Source organism: Triplophysa rosa, linkage group LG18, assembly GCF_024868665.1.
Source record: "Triplophysa rosa linkage group LG18, Trosa_1v2, whole genome shotgun sequence".
In the NCBI taxonomy this organism is placed as follows: Eukaryota; Metazoa; Chordata; class Actinopteri; order Cypriniformes; family Nemacheilidae; genus Triplophysa; species Triplophysa rosa.
Window position 1 is genome coordinate 11,081,793 of NC_079907.1, and position 22,418 is coordinate 11,104,210.

Below are 22,418 nucleotides of genomic sequence, written 5' to 3' on the forward strand. Positions count from 1 at the left end.
AAGCTTTATGTACTAGAGAAGGATGTTGGAAAATAAATGCAAGGGAACAACATAAAATAACATATGGTTCCGATGGGTTTATACCATAACCAACCTTAAAACTGGACTTTAACTCTGCATTTGACAGGCTGAGTAAATACCATAGATTACAGTTGAAAGACAGAATGGCTAATGAACAGTAATGACTTTGGATGTCACTCAAACCATTATCCTAACAGGAATGGTAAAATGTTAAATGGAGGTCAGTCTCATTAGGTAAATGCACCAAAACATTGCACTAAATATTTTTGAGCCCCTGTGCCTAGTCATAGCAATAAAAAAAAACATAAACAGGTCAATATACACTTAATGTAACATTACATTCACAGTAACCAGAGCATTGCAGGCGAGCACGCGATTTAAATAATAAAATGAACTTTTAAAAAATTACTTGTTTAAAATATATCTTTAAAATATCGTATTATTTGATTCACTTAATTATTAGTACTATACAAATCTTAGTAAAATGAACCGGATTTTATAGAACTGCGATTAAAATAAACAAAAGTATTAAATACTGAAATAAACTAAGTGTGATTACGCGTATATTTAAAATGTTACGTAACCGTATGGACGTAAGCATTTTACCTGACATTGCTATTACCGTGTCCGACCATTGCTTAGTATTTAACGTGATCTGGTTGTTGATTTTATTTTTTAATTTCCAAAAACGCCAACATTACTGCGCTCACTGCAAGATGCGCGTCAAAGAAATAAGCGCAAGCTTCTACGGTAGTTCACATAGGCCAAAAAACATTGCAAAAGGCATTGTGAAATATCGCAATCAAAGACAAACAGGATTTAGTAAGATTACAGCTTACAGATATTAAAAAATGAATATAAAATGTCAGAATAAAAATATATGTGAAACAATTTGGCTTAAAAAACAGTTAAACTCCGGCGGACCGTTGAAGGGTCCAAAATCCTATCATTTACATGCCATGTGGGTCAAAAGTGAAGCCTTATTAGCCAATGTGAGGAGCGCAACAAAATGTTATTTCTTTATCCAAGCTTTCATTTTCTGGAAATACATTTTAAAATGGAATAATGTCCACACACTGAAATGACAGCTCCAAAAGACATTTATTAATTTCATCCACCACAGGCCTTCATCATACACAATGAAAATAAATTGAGCCTATATAGCCCGTACAAAAATAAATACGGTAATGAATGAATGAATGGGGCATTTATATAGCGCTTTATTGTGTATTGCTGTACACCCAAAGCGCTTTACAATCATATGAAGGGTCTCCTCAAATGCGTGAAAAATGCTTACATAATTTTATTTTCATTCAAATCTTCAGTTTTAAGTACAGTGTGTCATCTACAAAGACAAGTTGAACTTGGAATTGCAGAGTCACATCAGAATGTAATTTTAACAAGGAGTGAAGTTTGTGTAGTGTAAAGGCTGATTACTTACAAAAATTTGAACAGATTTTAAAAAACTAGACATCACACACTTGCAGACTTTTTGAAAGTTTGCAAAGAAAAACAGGACATCACACAATGCGATAAAACTTTAGAACTAGCGCAGACTTTCTGCAGCAAGTCCAGACTGTAAATTTGGGCAAAAACTTGTGTTGTGTGCTCCAGCCTTAAGAGTGTGTTGAGTAAATGACAGGAATGCCACAGAAAGAGTTTAACAATTATTTTATGGATGGAAGCAGGAAGCATGGGAACATGCGATGGGAAGGCAGAGATAAAGGAGCATGAGAGGAGGGTGAAGAGGGGATTTTGGGCGTGAAAGGTGTGTGTGTGCATGTGTGTGTGTGTGTGTGTGTGCGTGCGTGCGTGCGTGCGTGCGTGTGTGTGCGTGCGTGCGTGTGTGTGCGTGCGTGCGTGTGTGAGCGTGTGTGCACGCGCGTGTGTGTGTGTTCTGGGTGGAGCACTGGGTTTGCAAATAACACCTTATCTGTTATATCAGACAGAGCACCGGTCACTCTGGACATCCACTTTCCTTTGACAATGTGTATAGATATGTGAGAATCAGTTTTATATGCATGGAAATTTCTTTTAAAGGTAAATTCATAGATTTGCAGTGAGACTACTGACTAGGATCACAAATAATTTCTCAAAAACTACACTAAAATTATTCAATCTAACTCAAACATGTACATAAACAGATAATTTTAGGTTTTCAAAATATTGGAAACTCTAAACCCATAATGTGAATCATATAAAAAAATTCACAAATTTTAAAATGTGTGTAATTTATACCATTATATGACCATTATAGGTCTCTTTTAAAGCACAATATGCCACCTAGAACAGCTCACATCATAATAAGGATAACACGGATCATCAGATTTTACATTTACATTTTACAGTTAAAATAATATAATTTGTAAAGAATGGGTAATGCGTATCTGTGACAACAATATTTTCGAACAAAACCTGGCATATGTGAAATGAACTGAAACATGACAGTTTAGGAGTGCGAGTAAAGTTCACGTGAAGGTGGAGAGAATAGATCAGCTGGACATGTCATCTACTGTGATTGTGTTTCCTCTTCTTGAGGTGCCACTTTGCTCTGATTGGTTGCTCATTTTTAACATCAGCTTGCTGGAACATTTAAATTTAATGTTATCCCCCGAGGAGGTAGATTGGGCACCTAAAATAGTGCCTTTAACCTTTAACATTAAAACTCAAACGTCGCATCAGTACATTAAATTCAAAACACAGGTGAGATTTAGGAACACTTGTGAACCCAGACTGCACCCCTTAAACATGTGTCTTCAATCTAATATTTTCACTTTATAGGCGGAGGTTAATGAGACCTGTTACCTAAAGCGAAAACTTTGATACTAAAGGGTGTTCATTTTCACACATATCCACTCTTTTATAAACACAAAACACACTTTTAATATGAAGCCGTATGCGTCTCATGCCACAGGGCATGGCTTCATTTATTTAAACCGCTGTAGTACCAGATGTGTCCACTTAAAGCGCAGGATTATTTTAAATACCCTTTATCACCTTTGTTTAATACGTTTCTCTCAGAGCCCATAGGGCCCGTGCTACCATTTAGCTACATCAAATGAATGTTTGGTTTCCACATTTTTTGGCTGAGTGCCATTTGGCCTCTCTGCAGCTAATATGGAGAGAAATGGAGTATTCTTATATAAACAACTCTTTTGGACTCATAAAGCCAGCCACACACCGGTATTCACACGGTTATTAAGACTGAGTGATGTAAAGGTAAAATCAACAATGTTTAAATGTTTTATTGCTAAATGAGTGTACAATGATGAGGCGAACATGTGGTGTCTGTCTATGGATCAGTGACTTAAAAATGTACACACTGCACCTGTATGTGTTTTTGGTCCGTATGTGTGTGTAAAGAGGATTTTTTTGCTAGGTCACTCGAAAGATTTACTCCACTGGATCCCCAGGGATACTTCCCTGAAGCAAGTGTAAACAGGGTTTAAATAATGGCCTCTCCCTCACAATCACAGACATACACACTTGTGCACTCCGCCCATCAAGACTACAAAGTATGTTTGGAGCTTACTGTAAACCCTGACCTGCCCGTGTTTGTCGCATGGTAATTAAATGGATAAGTGCTCTCTGAAACACATAGACGCTCAGTTAAGTCAATGTAAAGCACTCCGACAAATGCGATCGAAAGCATTTTCCTGCAACATTAACATCTATACTTTTTTAGATGTTTCTAACACAATCTAACAACAATTCGTAACTATTTCACGAGGTAGCTAACTCGTATGAATACGCACGATCTCATTTGTACATTTTAGTACGATTTGATTTCGTGTCAGTAACGTTAGGTTTGGGGGTGGGGTTAGGGGAGCGGCTTCAGTATGCCATTTTTCTAATAATCGTACATTTTTGTAAGATTTAAATCATACAGAATGCTACGAATTAGCCACCTCCTAAAATAGTTACAAATTTTAATAAATCAGGCTGGTGTTTTCCCTAGTAATTGATGCCTTATCTATCCACAGTCACATACATTTTGTGCAGGTTTTAGGAAATTCACGTCTATTTTACGAGGTGGCTAATTCGCATGAATTCGTACAATGTGTATCGTACAAAAACGTACGCTTATTAGAAATGAGCAATACTGAAGCCCCTCCCATAACCCCCCCCAAACTGAACATCACTGGCAGGAACGCAAATCGTACTAAAACATATGATTAAAATCGTACAGATTCATACGAATTAGTCACCTCGTAAAATAGTTACGAAGATTGTGTTGGAATCACACACATTCAGGCTAAATTAAGGACAGAATATGTTCAGGTTAAGGTGTTTATGTGTCAGTCTGAAAATCCTTTTAATCTCAAAAGTGTTCTTTTTGAATGTGTCGGAGAGTCAAAATGACATGTTTTGTGGTTACACGGGTTCAGCCTTCACACAGCATAAGAAAGGAGAAGAGGAGATTACAGTGGCGCAAACATAGTAATTAAACAGCTGTTCTTCTCTGAGCAGGTGTGCGATTGTGAGCGTGTAGTTTTTGAGAACTGTCCCTTCCCAGGTGTGTGTTAACATTCTGCCTGTGGTATTTACAAACTCAGAAAAATGTTCACTTGGGAGAGACGCTGTGCTCACGTTCTCACTGTCTGAGGGGTCAGAGAGGTTACTGGTTATATCGGCAATGGGTAAAAGATTACAAGTGAAATGGTATCAGACAATGATTTCATCACACTTTTATGCCATATTTACATAGCAATGTAGCGATAGCATGACATATTTGGTCAGTACACAACTGGGCAAGTTGCCATAGCATAAAGTGTAAGAAGATAACCTTGGAAGATTCCCTTAAAGTGATAGTTCACACAAAAATAAACATTTGTTATTACTTGCTCACCCTTTTGTCGTTTCAAATGTGTATTACTTTCTTTCTTCTGCAGAACACAAAAGAAGATATTTTGAAGAATGTTGGTAACAGAAAACTGTTGGTACCCATTGACTTGCATTGGTTTTGTGTCCATAATAGAAGTCAATGGGTAGCAGTAGTTTTTGTTACCGACATTCTTCAAAATATCTTCAATTTAAAGTGAACTATTACTTTATACTTTATATCGCCTGTCACTCAACATGGTTTAACACTATCAGATACAATGTCAAACATTTATTATTAACATCATAGACAAATCTTAATTCACTACAATGAATACATGATTGAATTGAGACTACTATTGAGACTTTCAGATTTTCAGCACCATCACCATCGCTTAAAATCTCTCTTGATTATAGGCATATTACAGTATATGATGTAGCGTTTTCTGTGAGATCAGCCAATCTTGTTTTCCTCTTTCTAACACTTACCAGCAGACCTGGGTTTCAGAAACTGGCTCCATGAGGTCTCTTTGAGTTAAGATTAAACCCACAACACCAAATGCATCTCATAAACCTTAACGTTATTAGATTCGGTTGCTTTTTGAGATAGGGTGGGGAGCTTTCTCAACTGTGAATGTGTAAGTCCTGGGCAGGAGAACACAGAAAAGTGCAACAGCTATTTTTTGTCCCACACATGCATTTACAGAAAATGTACAGTAAGTGAGAATAAATAAGGTTCTGCCTATAAAACACTGGCAGTGTGTGTGGTCTGTCTGCTTCTTGAGAGGTTGTGGTTATGTTAAGAAAGGTTTTATACTTTCCCTTCATTTCACCTCATCAGTGACTGTTTTTCCATTAGCAGGGGGAAGCTACCACCCCTCACTTCTGAACATTGACTACCAGTAAAGGCTTGATGGATCTAACCCCAATTCATTCAAAAGAAATGAATGCAGAGTACTTTAGTTTGTGTAATGGACTAGCAGAGCTTCTTGAGTAATAATGATATTGCAAGAATACGATCCATCAGCATAAGACGATTCAAGTTTGTTACTAGTTTTGAATACATTTAAGCTTATATGAGTGAATGCAAAATGGGTTGTGATATTTTTGTGACTCATTATTTATTCAATTCATCTGCAGCGTTTAAAAAATCCACCTTTTAGAAACAGACCCTCTTAACATCTTAACAAACCTGTCAGAATAAACTCTTGCCTTATGTGGTCTCACCTCTGACACCTCTGAGTTTCATTGAGAACTATTACATCATCTCCCATCAACCTCTGATTTTAAGAGCTTGAGCTCAGATACTGTGCTGTACTCATACTGGGCCTCATTTATGAAACGAGCGTACGACCGAAAACTGGGCGTATGGTCATTTCCACGCAAAACTTGGCATTTATCAATATGTACGTGAGCGGTTCTTACGATCAAATCTCACGACAGGTCTCAGTTCGTGTACGCAAGTTTTGAGATCGGGTGAAGGTCTCTGTATGCTTTACCCTTTTGATAACAAAAGAAATAATGACAAATAGAAAGATGAGTCTTTTTTCGTTTAGTAGGCCTATATCCAATGTAAAAATAGATTCCGATGCGATTTCTTATTTTCATTATATTAATAAAGTATTTTCCTTTATAGCCTAATTATATGATCATTTAATTGTTTGAAATTACAAGGTTAATGGGTGCTTTGGTGTAAAAAAAAACTTTCGTGGGATTTTAGGCTACTTGATAATTTACCCCTATTAAAATGCACAATTAAAAGTAAAACATTTAAAAATCTACAATAATCAATTACAAGCAATGGTTAAGTTTACCTATGCAAGATGGTAGCTTCTTCGACAAATATGCATTTGAATGAAAACAGAAAACACGCATGCTTTGATGCTTTTTTTATTTGTGCTATCTGAGATGTTCGATGGGGTGGAAGACGCGCACTGCGTCACAGCTCGAGGTTGCCTGGCTTTGTGTGGCAGGTTCCAGGCCGGTTTGTGGGGGCTGAAGACCGCGGGTCCTGCCTCTGACAGATCTGAAAGAGAAAAAATAAATTAAGCAAATGAAGAAAACTGTATAAAAAATGTACATCTAAAAATTATTTTATATTGCGCCTAAAATTATCAGTAAATTATATCTACATTAATCTACATTACATCAAACACATTAATGTAATTTAAACAAAGTTTTTCAAGACTGAAGTCAGATTCATTTTGTTTACATTTAAATGCATTATACAACCAAACTAATTTAAAGCAACAACAATACTTTCAGTGTAAAAATAATAGTGAAACACTAATAATAAAATAAAGTATTTGCGCTCATATTTACAAAACATAAATATCCAATAAAAAAGAGTTCGGTGGAGTTCGGTTCACTACACCAACGCTGTTGACCATAGCGATCTCTTTCCAAACTGTTTTTTACTTCCTTTGAATCTGCTTTTCAAGGTTAAACTTTCATTTCTAAATCGGAAAAATTCCTCTTTTTTGCCGGATTACGTTTCTCCATGTCGCAAAATCTAGGGGCGAGGCACCCTGAATTTATAGGGGCGTGATATGTAAATTACGACCGATTTAATCCGCCGCATTTATCAAGGTACGATGATTCGTACGATGAGATTGGCGGCATAAGAATGTTTGATGAATCACATGTAAACCCTGTCGTAAAACGATTTCTGCGCACGGATCTGCGCTCGTTTCTACGTTAGATTGATAAATGAGGCCCACTGTGTATGAGAATAAAGGAGAGAAAGAGGAGACTGAGATTGTTTAAATCATTTAAAACTGACTTCAACTTTGTGTGGGGGTCATGTTTGCCCACATTGTCCCCACAAGGAAATAACAATAAGAAATAACCTAGTTTGTGGAATCAGACAACGGTCCATGTTTAAAATGACCTAAATTAAAAGGTTATACAAATGTAAAATGTTTAGGGTTAGGTTTTGGGGACAGTAAATATCATTAGCTCAGTATAAAGCAATAAAAGTAAATAGACAGTCCTATCATAAAACAAATGTGAGTGTATAGGAGGGCTAAATATTTTGAAAATGTCTTGAGGTATGAGGTAAATACAAATGTGACGTGGTGTTTAGTAAAAAGGCTAACACACCGATCAAATCACGTTTCATTTTAAATATACCGATATCCACATGACGTCTAACAGTAGGTTTACACGATAACAATGGAGTAGAAAACGGAAAAGGTTTTCATTAGCATTTTAAAATTGTTTCACATAAACACGACAACAAAACGAATCCGTGAAAATGAGTAAAAACGCTGTATTATGCATGCCAGACCAGTGGATGGCGATGTCAGAAACACTACGCGTCTGTGCACATTGCATTGGAAGTTATAAGCCCAAAGCGCTTTTTAATATCCTTTGTAGGCGTATGTTTACAGTTCGGTGTATGAGAATAATGATGACGGCATAATTTCCCGTGCACTTTGGAACACGTTTTCAAAAAGCATTTTCCGTTGCACAAAATGCAGTTATAGTGTAAAAAAACCAAAAAATCTTTTTTTAAATAAACGGCCCTTAAGTGATACGTTTACTCGTGAAAAAACAATAGACGTCTAGTGTGCTTACAACTTTGACTATCCTCTGTGTGGGGGCGAGGGGCTTGGACACTGGTCCTCACTATAGAGAATGTGAAGCTACGTCACGCCGTGTTGAATGTTGCGCCATCTTGGGAGGATCGCTGCTAGTGCGTTCAATGCAGTGTTTTGTTTTTCTTGTTTGATTAGGAAATATAACTATGGTTGGTCGGTCTGGCTGTGTTCAAAACTGCAATAGCATTACGCGGAGTCGTTCAGGGAAAGCCCATGGTTCTTTCACTTTCGATTTCTCCATATATCAAACAATACAAGTAACGGTACAACATGCAACATAAGGCGTGACGTCAGCTTCACATTCTCTATAGTAAAAATGGCTTATAAGTCACACAAATCAATGTTATACGTTAAATCTAATTCTGTCAGCGGGTTAGTGTGAGGGTAATGTATCGGGAATAATAAATATCACAAGCCTAGTGAAAACACACAGAGGAGAAGTCTGTCTAATGTTCACCAGACATTTGTAATGTTCCTTTTACTCACCCAACAAAGCTGCACAGGTCAGAACTGAAGGAAAAACGATATCTCTTCAAAAGCCCTTACACCGCACCTTTGGCGTGTGTGTGCGTGTGTGTGTGTGCGTGTGCGTGTGTGTGTGTGTGTGTGTGTGTGTGTGTGTGTGTGTGTGTGTGTGGTGGGCCGAGGGTGAACCTATAAGTTTAACAGCAATAGTTGCTCTGAGAGAACTCATAAACATGTCACTATAGGACCTTGACCTCGCAGTAAACAGCTCCACTCCTTTGGTACCGCTCTCTTTCCTTCCTATTTCTTCCCATGTCGCCTTCCTTTATTTATTTTCGACCCCTACAAATTTCCGTCTCTCTCCCTGTCAGGCAAACTTGTGATCCTTCTAGATTTCTTCTTTAATTCTTGTAATTCTACATCATTTTATAACAACGTACGACTGAGTGTGCATATCATCTTTGCTTTAGCTAATAAAAACAAATTACATTTATGTTGTGTCTGTGCTAAAACGTTCAGTTCACGTATTTATTCTCTGTCATCTGCTCCAGTGCTCTTTAGCCTGACTGCTTTCAAACAATCCCTGTCGTTTAACATTAGCCAGAGATCTGCCATAAACTCCTCATGAGAACAATTACCAAGCATTTAACCCTTGTTTGCTGGATCAGAGTCGAGCGACCGTCATAATTCACTTCCCTCGAGCAGATGACGCTCAACACGTGGTGACGCTGTCGTTCTCCAAAATAAACAAAGAGATAAATTCATAACGTCAGTCAGTTTTATGACACGACCCAGATTTACAGCCTCAGGATTCCTCTTGTGTGCAACGTTTCAATTACAAAATGTTACAAACATCGGATTGTTCTTTTGGAACATTGAACAAATACAAAATGACTTTTATGATAATCTTTTAAGACGATCAAATAACAGCGATGCCCCAAGCCATTCCAAGGCCATTTGCGTCTTATACATTTAGTTATCAGCATTCTGTGCTGCTTTTGAAGTTGAGCCCCCTTTTTCTACATTTGAATACTGGAGAGAGCAGCTGGCAGAGGCAGCGATGTTTGCTTTCAAAGACGAGCCTGACCAAACCAAATAATAAAAACACTCACAGAGATTTGAAGTCATTCTCAACAGATATAATACTTATGCAAACATTTCTCTTAGAAGTCCAACTATCGCCAGCAGACTCATTGTCATAGGGCACTCAGTAACCACACCCTTTAAATAATTGCTGAGAAGGTGGGGCTCCAGGTGTGGCACTTGGCATTCTTCAGTTATCACCAACTTGACTAAGAGATAATTGCTTTTACAACCTATAATGTACAGTTCTAGCTGAATGTTTCGATAAGCCACATATGAAAGGTCATGTCCAAGGTAACAGGCTCTCATCTTGATCAAAACCAAGAGCTGGCACAGAATAAATCGCAGATACTCAACTGTTGATTGAAGCTCTCTTCAGGTAAAACTATTACATTTGCACCGCCATTCCACACTTACTGAGTAATGCTGTCAGTGAAGTTCTCTTTGGCAGGCTATACTATTAATAACATAGTGTATGATTTATCTGTATGTTTGGATTGGTTACACGTGTTTCCATTGATGCTTTTGAGCTTACTGTTGTTTTATGTTTATAATAAACTATTAAAAATAAAAAAAATGTGGTCACGCTATTCAGCGGTTGAAATTAAAGTTGCACTCCGTAATCTTTGCCTCTATATCGCCATCTCTGTTTGAAACATAAAACTGCAGGTTACTTTACATTCATATCTTTACATCAAATGACATAGAAGATTTACCACGAAATCATAAAGCCAATTTTCAGATTATAAAACATTATTATAAGATTATTTTTCTCTGACTGTGCAGGGATTACGTATTTTTCTAGGCCAACCTTTAAATTAGCATCGCTCTTGTTCTCTCGACCAAAAGCATCTGGATTTTTCCTATAGGCTCTTGGAAGACTGCATAAATAAGTTTGTCCATCAAGATAATCTTTGTAAATTGACTCGATATTTTTGAAGCCTAAATACAACCGCCAAAAGTAAAAAGCTAACATGAGGCTACAAACAGATTACACCACAATCGCTCAATATCAACGTCACCACCACTAAGCCTCCAACAACTCTTTCAAACCTTTTTAAAAACACATATTCTGATAATTAACTACTCCGTGAATTAATCTCTATCGACGCGTTTTAATATTTGTGTCCACGTGGCATTATCTGTGAGATTTCTATGCGTAATGATGTCTAACGTCCCCAACAACGTCTGTTTTCACTTTTAGCAACTTGTTAGCAACCGCCGTTTTTACGACACCTTAAAATATCACGACTGGGGGTCATTATTGGTGTGTTTTATGTCAAACGAGAAAATATTTAGAGCTTTTGTTAACCACAGACCTTATTATTTCAGGCACTTAACTACAAACCCATTGAAAAAAGCCATTGACTTTGGGACGATAGAACCGGAAGTGTTAAAATGCTAACTCGGGTTTTGCATACAAAAATATCATCCCTGCAGCATAATCATCCCTGTAACACTCTATTGGGGTAAAATATTAACAGTTTTCAACACTGATTTTTCATTTACTTGCTTGATTTTTGTTTCTTTTCAACCGATTTATTTTTATTAAAGTTAAATTGCAGCTTTCAGATTCGAATATTACAAATATATGAAACAGTCACAAGCGGACTGGGTGTCTCGGTCAAAATTTATGTTAATCTCTTGGTAATCTCTTGAATGCATTTTGTTCAAATGTATTCAAAAGAAAACATCTTCAAAGTGATAAAGACCAAAAGCGGTGGGTTACATCAATACTGACACTTTTCAGTGGCAACATAGCAGAAGAGAGACACAGACTACTCCTCTTTCAATTCTGTAATCCAGGGCTCTGCGCTCACAATACACACACATTATATCTCTGCAGGAGACCTCAGGCTACGGCTGCCAAATCAGGGTGTGTGTCACGGTTTAAAAAGGAGAGAAGAAAAAAGATAAGAGGCTTCTCGGGCCGGGAGCCAATTCTGTGTCTGTGAAATCCATTATTAGTCTCAAGCATGCACGCAACCTTTATCATTTCTTCCCTCTTCTTCTATTCTCACCTTTGTTTTGATGTTAGCCATTTTCCTTCCGTCCTCCCACATAAATTTCATTAGAGGACAATAAACAGAGTTTTCAATCTTTTTTGCCATGGTAAGTGAATTCAACATGATTTAGCATTAATGGCAAACGTATTGCCACAACATATTCACAAGTAACCAAGTTTTAGTTCAAATGAACGTGAAAGCTTTGCAATACAGACGTTTGTGGTAACACTAAATAAACATATTGATCTCTCAACCTCACGTGCCTCTCGCATCTGCTTCTGCTTCCACAAAAACTTCAACGGTCCGCTCACATTCAATCCCTGGGGCTAAAAGCACCCCTCAGACCGGGCCTTGTTTGGCAGTTGAGATAAACCTAAGTCCATTAGTCCAGAGGAGCTGAGTGGGGTCAGTTTTAAAAGGCTGTCTTCAAGAGCCCCAAATTGTTCAACCATCTTTGGATGGGCTTTTTAAGGAGACATATCTCATACCTCACTGAATGATGGATTCACTCAACAGCCTCGAGACATAACACACATTAGATAGATAGAATAGATAGATAGATAGATAGATAGATAGATAGATAGATAGATAGATAGATAGATAGATAGATAGATAGATAGATAGATAGATAGATAGATAGATAGATAGATAGATAGATAGATAGATAGATAGATAGATAGATAGATAGATAGATAGATAGATAGCATGTTTATATATAAATGTTATTTTGGCTTTTGCATAAATGTTTAGACATGAGAGGTGGATGAGGACATGATGCCAAATTGTGTTTTGCTTCTTTCAAAGCGGATCTCTGATCTTGGCTCTTTGGGTTACTTAAATATTTCTGTTCTGTGTCCATTACATGGACTCTTGTCAGAGGACCGCCACTTGAATTTCCATGCCATCAAGTTTCTTCCAAATTCTGCTTACGTAAATAAGCTTTGCGGAATGAGATGTGTTTGTTTGTTGGGAGCGTGCTGGTTTATTTCATTGGTAAAATTAATAAATAATCCAGCGAGGTTAAGACGAAAGATGTTATGATTATCCAAATTACACAGGAAATGCTTGGGCAAGATTTTCTTTTTTTTACAAAACGTGTGAGTCAGGACATTTTCATTTTGATGTCAATGACATGTCATTTTCCCGGTTGCTCTCTGTATTTCATCATCGATTTACTGACGTAATCGAGAACTAAATATTGACATGCTGTACATTTTGTGACTTCATACAACGTGTTTTTGCAAGTTAAAAGGCAATAATCTTCAAAGAAAATGTGTTTAGGAATCGGTTTTTGGATGACACGCCTGATGTGCGGCATGCAGATTATCAGCTCTCAGGACACAAAAGGTTTAGGTAGGCTATTCAAATAAAACACTATCAAAAGAAACGTTGTCCTGAGGCTATGGGGGGGCACTAGCTCAATAAAACAGCACTATTGAATAGAAAAGCAAAGCAGTTTGAAGTCAATTCATAACAAATTAAACTTGTAAAGAAGGCTCAGCCGGTGCCCTTGTTAAATGTCAATACAATGGCCAAGCTGACTACAGTGAGTGATGCAAACACACCTCATGCTGCTCTGAACAGCACATCTCAAACGATTGTGAGTTTTTACAACACACATCATTTTGATAGACTGTTCATATAAAAAGTATTGTCTCAGATTATGCTGCTAGCAACAATAGTTCATAGTAGCTCAAGCTTTTGATCATGAAAAAAGATATGAGACAAAGAAATACATTTTTAAAAGTATTAAGACAACGACAAAATAATGAATATTTGAATAAACAGGAAGTATTTTTCGGCCACAGATTTAAGTAAAACGCCTTGGAAGTCTTGGAAGTGAAACTGAGAACACAATGAGATCATTAGCTTGTACAAACTCCCAGGCTTTTGTTATCATTAACCCAACACTAATAGTCCAGGGGGAGGCTAAACACACTAATGCTAACGCATGTTAAGTGGTCGGCCAGCTAATGGTATCTTTTTGGGTTCCTGACATACAGCAAGGTCATCTGAAGAGAAAGAAAGAAGCCAGGTGTTAGAGAAAGCTGAAGCATACAACATGCTGTAATGGAAACTTGTGAATAAATTACAAAGTTTGAAGCATTACATTTTCTTGTGTTTGAGAGATTATTGTAGAGCTTTTTGATGTGAATTTGAAACCAAATTTCCAATATATTTTAACGTAAAAATTAGGGCTGTCAAACGATTAATCATGATTAATCGCATCCAGAATAAAGGTTTGTGTTTACAAAACATATGTCTATGTACTGTGCATATTCATTTTGTATTTATAAATACAAACACATACACAAGTATATTTAGGAAATATTTACATGTATTTATTTATATTTACCAATAATTGAAATGATACATAAATGTTTATTCATTTTTTAAGATTTTTCTTAAATATATGCATGGATGTGTATGTGTTAATAAATACACAATTATTATGCACAGTACACAGATATATATTATGTAAACACAAACATTTATTCAGGATGCGATTAATCGCGATTAATCTTTTGACAGCCCTAGTAAAATCTGTGTTTGTTAGAAACTTTGTAACAGTAGCCAAGCTATATGCTACGTATTACGTACAGACAGTATATACTGTAGTTCACCCAAAAATAAAAATCTGACATCATTTACTCACCCTCGTGTGTAACCAAACATTTCTTGGCCATCATTGACTACCGTAGTAGGAAAAATGACAACGGTTGTCAAAAGTGCCCCAGAACTGTTTGCTTTCCTACATTCTTCAAAACATCTTATTTTGTGTTCAACAGAACTAAGACATTTACAAATCATTTTTTCCTACTATGGTAGTCAATGGTGGCCAAGAACTGTTTGGTTACAAGCATTCTTCCAAACATCTTTCCCTGTCTCAGAACAATGACATTTATACAGTTTTGGTACTTGAGGGTGAGTAATCGAAGACAGAATTTTCATTTTTGGGTGAACTGTTCCTTTAAGACACACAAAAGTTCCAAAACTAACTATTTAAATGCCGATTTCTGCATTAAAAGAAGTAACTATCTTGCACAGAAAAAATAAAATATTGAGACCTATTTTATACCTGCACTTCTGTATATTCTGTATATTGTTTAGTTACATGAAAAGACTGAATGTGCCAAAATGTATCAGAATTCATGGCGGCTAATAACTAATAAGTTATTAAGGAGATGGTTATTGCCTAGTTTGCTCAGATGTAAAACTGTCAATAGGATACAATGTGACAAAAACAATGTAACACTACCACTACTTACTAAAATTTGGAGGTTTGTAATGTAGCTACTCTCAGCACTCCACAACAAGCAATAAAGAAATTCATAATTCAGCTCACACACAAATGCTGTGAGCCACTAAAATACAAAAACCTGATGCTTCACCAAAGTATTTAATGATTTGAAGCCCTTTTCTTACTATCCATCTCAAAGTGTCACTTTCACCAGCAATCCTCCCAAAAAGAAAAACCAGGAACAGCTGTTACACGGAACCCATGCTGCACACGGCTACTGCAATGAACTAAATTATAGACTGGAATGTTAGCAATTGCTGCTGGTATCGCCCCAGTCATAGGAACAGTTAGCGTGTAAAGCTGCTAGCCTATTTTCAAAGCAGGTCCAAAAAGTTTCACAGTTCTCAAATCTGCCTGTGATTTGTGGATTGTAAAGTCAAGCCAGAGTACATACAAGGGAATTACTGTGTTCTTTGAGCGCAGGCGAAAGGACTCTGAACTCACAGCTTACTGACATTCCCTCACTTACTAAATAAATACTCGCTCTACCTCCAGTATTAGTCCCAAGAGAGGGGCGAGAGAGCCAGAGACATGTAATGTGTCCCTTTTGGAAGGGTTTCAAAGATGACGCAGTCAGATGTAGGGCACTACTTTAGAACAAGGCCCCTGTGTCAATATCCCTGCTACTGACCAAACTTCATCACTCGAATAAACATACTCAAACAGAGCTAAAAAAAAAAAAGAAACAATTACACCAATCCCTTAAATGAATGAAATCAAAAGTAGAGGCGTGTGATCTGTTAGAGTCAACATTGGATTTTTTTATTCATACAATTTGACTAAAACAAACATATTTGTACCCTGGTGTCAGTGTAAAATTCTTCAAAAAAGTCACTATGAACGCAACACACCAGTCACATCCATACCTTACCCCCTCATTTACCCATCGACATCTAGCCGGTTTTATACAAATGTGCAAAATAAGACTGTCTTTAAGAATCCTTCAGTCTTCAGTGTCAGTCCAGGATCCACAGGACGTGGCTTCGGTGGGAAAGGGCCGGGGTTACGTCCATTGCGCCACCCTTTCCGTTTCACCTGAGCCCCACGGCCACTCTAATTCAAGTAAAGTGCTCTTTTGAGAAACACAAAGATTTGTGTCCTTGAAATGTCTTCAGTCTCCGCATCAGGAGACAATAAAATAACACACGGAGAGAGAAAATAATAAAATTACATCAGCAAAACACTACACAGTTACTCAGGCCTCACCAACTATGAACAGGTGAGTACGTGTCCCACAGAGGAAGTTCCAAGTAGTCATACAAACTCCAGCTTGCCGTGCCCCGTGTACATCCCCCAGTGAACCAAAGATAGTAGCCGTTCGCCTCCCGTTCCTCCTCCAGTACACAAGTCAGTCTGCCGCAATTTATCGCAGCCTATGCAGCAGTTCTCATGTCCTGTTACCGGCACCATGCACTCCAAGTCCAACTTGGCCACATGGCCTTTTTTGGCATGGTGGTGTCCATGGAAACTGTAATGGAGGCGAGACAGCATCTGTTGGCGCTGGGCCTGGAGACGCTTGTTCTCACTACGAAGCATTCGCAGCGCCAGCATAATCAGCAGAACCAGGATAAGGCCGCCCGCTATGGGCACGGCTATCACCGCCGCCCGGAACCACACCTCTTTAGCAGATGCTAACTCCTGCACCCTTGTGATCAGGTTTTGATTGGAGCTGTGGTATCGGTCTAGGAGAGGGAGAGAAAAGGGGAACAGTGTCAGATTCAGAAAACTTTGCACAGGAAACGTACATTTGCATTCCATTTAATACACAGGTGTTTTATTTTTATGTCTTTCACTCTTCTCAGTGTCGCCCTGCACCTTTTTCATTACAGAGGATTATATTTATGCCCTTTAAGGAGTCTGTCAAAGGACGCTGTGAGAAGCACATTCCAGCACAGTGGGAACATTTCAGGATCCACATGCAATAAAAAAGTATGTGATCTGAATCCAAGTGCTAAAAGGTAAACCGCCAGCTACCCGCAAAGTCAATACATTGGATTGGAAGCCATTAAATAAAACCTCGCAGTTTGGAGCCATGAGAACAGTAAAAGAAGTCAATGTGTGTCTGATACAGCAGCATCTATCACATTATAAAACGGTGAGTTCCAGTCCTTGATTCTGATTGGTCAATAGCTTTGCTTTATTCGCAATAAAACACAGCTACTGTATGACATATTCTATGTATCACTACGCATTGTATGCCTAGTTAAGAGGCACTTTTATTTTTACGGTCACGTGTTACATTGCGCGTCTTACCCGTGGAGTCACCTCGAGGATGCGCGAGGTCATGCAGTCCTCTGTAGTTGCACATGTCGTCATGACAACACTCTACAGGAGAGGAACTTCCGTCCACGGTTTTGCTGGCGCACACGTCCTCAGAGTTCACAAGCGGATCTAAACAGCCGTGCGTTAGAGGTGAGTTCGTGTTAAGCGGGTCCAGGACCTTAGTGAAACACGCGTTGAGCTCCGATTTACACATGTATCCAGTGGCAACGCAGTGCGGGGCATCGCAGTAACACCTTATCTCTCCTGCAAAACAGAAAAGAAACACTTAAAAGTCACATTCAGAAAATGAAGACAATAGATTTTACTTTATTTCCCATTTATTATATAATAAAACTAGTTTTCTTTCAGGAAACACGAACAATTATTCATAACACTAACAACTGACATGTAAAAAATAGGTTCATTGAGAGCCCTCTGCAGCGTGGGAACGTTTACGAACATCCATTGCAATAGAAATTGAGCATTTTACGAGTTTTAAATAGTGCAGTATCTTAAACATCACTCTGGGTTACACTGAAAGAAATTTAAGTGAGACTGATTCACTTTTTAATACAAGGAAGGCATGTTTCATGTCGGGAAGAAGAATATTGGCGGAAAAAACTAATCCACTTTATTATGGCTGCAAAAGGCATGAAAGACAAGACAAACATGGGGCTGTGACTAAGTGTTTGTGTCAGGACGCTTATATGTTGCAATTTCTGTTCAACACTGTGTCACGACTTCTCGTGCAAAGGATCCTTTACGTCTGTCCTATAAAACAGGAACCGTGTAGCTTATAATTAGTGGTTTGTTTGCCAAAGTCAATTTCTTTCAAACCAAATGGAAACTCGTAAAGGGGGTGAGAGCAGGACTCCTTTTCAGTAAGCACGCAAGCTTACTTGTGGTCAAAACCGGGAAAATCGCAGGATAACTTTGAAGGTTTCACCTAAAACAGCCATAGACCAATAATTGTACATTTTCAGCAGCTTCTGTGAGCATAAGTGGAGCGTTTTTATAATTAGGGTAAAATGTACGAATCGAATCCATGCTAACACATTTCAATAAGCTGTCAGTCACTTGACATTTTTACTTTTCTCCCACGTCAAACTACTACTTTGTTACCTGAAACTGAACACAAACAAACACGGCCTTGTGTTGTGTGTACACTGTCCGGGGTTGAAATTACATGTCATCTAATTAGTGTAAAATACTGACAAGGGGAAATCGCAATTCTTCCAGTATTTTTATTTATTTATGTTTATTATATTTTAACTTGAGCCTACATAGTAATGCTTAAACATATGTAAAACGGAATCATTATATATTGTTATTTAAACAATGTTTAAGTTTAACATTTTAATACAGAGCCAACGCTTTAATTAAAGAATAAAATAAAATGTTGTAAAATCGACGGCCCCAAAAAAGGCACGCAATGATGTACAATTGCTTAGTTAAAATAGGATTTCATTTGTTTTTCTAAATCACTTGAATCGTACACCAGTAAATTACGCGTTTAGATGTCTTTTTTTTTTACTAGAAACAACTGTATAAAACTCGTGCTACCTTTCGTGAGAAGAACGGCCATCGCACATAGTTCCAGCTGAAACCAGAGAGAAACGAGGCTAGAATGACGATCCATTTACAGCTGCTTTTCCTTGTCTTGAGGCCCTTTGGCAAGACCCTCCGAATGATGTGCGGACTTGGTTACATATGTCCTACATTGATCACAGCATTCCTGTGGATCTGTAATCTACGCTGTATCCAGACACAAACGGGCACAGGAAGAGCGTGTCTTGTTCCACGGACATCAGAAACAAACGCCGGACTGCTCAAATCCGAAGAGAAAAACTACAGCAAGTGCGAAAACATTCCTTGTGCGTAAACAAACCTATCCACCATGTGTAAAAGCTGGAATACCTACGAAAACAAATGATTTGTAAAAACTGTAAAAAGGAAAAGTCCGAAGGAAACGGATTTCGGCAACTATTCACGTTCGCGGAGCAGCGGATCACTTGTGACCGAAGAAATTTCACTGGATCGGTTTTGGGGCTCGGTGTAGCCACGCCTCCCAGGAGGTTTATTGGACAGCCGCGGTGGGTCATTTGCATACGCGGTCCTATGGGCATTTGTATTGGTTCACACAGCGGTCATATAATTTATCATTCCGCCTACAGATGCTGAGACAGATTCGCACGATTAGGCAGGTAGAAAAGCATTAAAAACATTAAAGTAAATCACAAGAACATAATGAGGATAAAAACGACTAAATTAGTACTGGTATGTCATGTTATGAATTCGAAACGAAGTAATATTATTAAAATAATTAAATATTTAAAGGCCAATAACACAAGGTTATAAAATAATCGCCCCCAAGGGCCAAGGGTCGATTTATATGGCTTATTTCTAGTGAAACGCACTTTAATTCAGGATGATGTTTGATTCTTAGTCAGCCATTCAGAAACTGACAGTGTCTCTCCGGACTGCTGAAGGTGGAAACTGCAGGCCAGTGCTAGAGAGTGGATGTAGGCGGGTCGGTTAGAGAAATTAGCAATCCAAAGAGGCACATGGCGCCAGCGAGACGACACAGACAGACAGTGACACTCAATTACCCCCCAGACAATCCCATGCAAAACATTCAGAGCACAACGATCGATATCTCAACTGCCCTACCCGCCCTAATGTGTTGAGCAGTCGGTCAGGGCATGTGCTTCACAATTCAAGGTATTCTGGATAACCTTGAACCATAAACAAACAAACAAACAAACAAACAAAAGCTTTAAAACATACGGCAGACTATTTATAAACAAAGAAGAAAATCGATAAAAACGGGAGCTGCTAATACATTCGTGCATAGGATTTTACAGTACATTTTATCCCAAATATTGTACACCTTGGAAATAAACGTATGTGCTCGTGAAATGAGATGTCTTAAGTTCCTAATTGCATTCAACATCTTTTAGCTGTATATGTCAATTCTAATATGATATGTTCTGTTGACGTTATCTGTTCTATTTTTTATTTTGTTTAAAAAAACAATAATGTGTATTTCATTCTCCTAACGCGACTTTCGCAATTCGACGAAAATGTAGTTTATTACAGATGAAGGTAGTCACAGGAGATAGGGAAGTGTTTGATGATGAGAGAGACAGACTGGGAGACGCTCACATCTGATAGACGGCCATCGATTCGGTGTCAAAGGGTAAAGAGAAGCGATTCCGCTTCAGGGGACACATTCAGAGACCCACAGAAATAACCGGATTGACAGCAATTATCTTAATTGTTGGTAATTTCACAGAGGCGCCAGTTCAAATCCAGTCCAGTTTCAGATGGTGAGTTTCACACCTTCGCAGACTAATCCAAGCTTCTGCTGAAACTGGCCTGCAGAAACCATAAAGTTTATATGCAACTGGGAATTAGGAAAAGGTTTTTGTTTTAAATCCTCCTAATCTGAATCACTTTTAACTAGCTAATTTGGGACATTAACTATAATATTAAGCAACTGAAGTGTAATAGTTCAGCATATTAAAGTGAATTTTAGTAATCCACTAATTATTTTTTTTGGCAACTGCAAAGAACAACCCGGGCTTATTATGAGCAATACTAGAGGTAATCGTATTTTAACAGTTAACCGAAGGTGCAATTATTGTTTTATATTGTGGTATATTTATTGTTTCGTAATAGCTATAATAAGTAACAATTATTTTATTTAAGAAGATAGAAATGACATTTGTAACCCCTGTTTAAATACACATTCTGTAAAACCTACTGTCAAAACAAAATATCAGTTAATTATAATTTATAATGAACGAACTATGTTGTAGTGTAATTAAAGAGGCTTTTCGGTGGTTTTTAAAAGCGTTTGAATGATCAAATGCTGCCCTCTGGTGCCCAAAAGTGCAAATGCTGAACTCGTTATTTTTTGTTGCGTTTGGATTCCTGCTGAGTGTAGGCAAATTTACATGCACATGATTTGCAACACAATGGAAAGAAAAGGTCATTGTAGTGTGTAGGGAAAAAGACGAAAAATAAACGTAAACATCAGTGTGAATGTACTTAGCTATGGATAGATTTGCGTAAGAAAAAAAAAAGTACAGAATCTGTCACGGGGCTGGTAGCCTACCCTTTCAAAAAAAGTAGTTTCTCATTTTTCTTTTCTTTTTGACCAGTCACACGCATGAAATAGGACTAGGTGACATTTTATTTATTAAATACTTTGCCTGTGACTTGAGTAAAATCTAAAATGACGAAACTGCTTTACACAATGAAAATTTCAAAAGGCAAATGTAAACAAATTGGTTTTGTTAGGGTCATGTCAACAAGCTAAACTCGTAAACTTCCTGTAGCTCAAGAGATAAAGCAAAAATGTGGGTTCAACTCCTAGGGAAAAACACATCGATTAAAATATATCTGCCAAATACCCACTACTCAATTTTAAACCTAAATATAAACTTAATATTAATTTATCAATAAATTCTCTTTCATAAAAACATTTACAAGGAAGGAAACCCTAAAAAAGAATCAAAGCTTAATTTAATTTGTCATAAAATATCAACTAGAAACCGAGGTAAAAAAAACTGTACGACTTTCTTCTGCAGAACATAAAAGATATTTTGAAGAATGTTGATAACCGAACAACGGCGGTACACATTGACTTCTATTGTATGGACACAAACCCAGTGCAAGTCAATGGGTACTGCCGTTGTTCGGTTAGCAACATTTTTCAAAAAAACCTTTGTATTATGCAGAAGGAAGTCAAACAGGTGTGAACTGACAAGAGAGTTAGTAAATGTCATTTATCATTTTTGGGTGAACTATCCATTTAAATGAGCATGACAGTGAAAAAAATGCTCAACACAA

General features: G+C 37.7%; 1 protein-coding gene across 1 annotated transcript; it reads right to left on the reverse strand.

Moving 5' to 3' along the window:
• Nucleotides 1–15,457: 15,457 nt before the first annotated feature.
• bambia (BMP and activin membrane-bound inhibitor (Xenopus laevis) homolog a) lies at nt 15,458–19,588 on the reverse strand. The gene is made up of 3 exons (XM_057358687.1): nt 19,125–19,588; nt 17,553–17,825; nt 15,458–16,981 (listed from the first exon to the last, which is right to left on the reverse strand). The coding sequence occupies exons 1-3, from the start codon at nt 19,198–19,200 to the stop codon at nt 16,554–16,556; spliced, it is 777 nt and encodes a 258-aa protein (XP_057214670.1). The 5' UTR covers nt 19,201–19,588; the 3' UTR covers nt 15,458–16,553.
• Between the last annotated feature and the right edge of the window lie 2,830 nt (nt 19,589–22,418).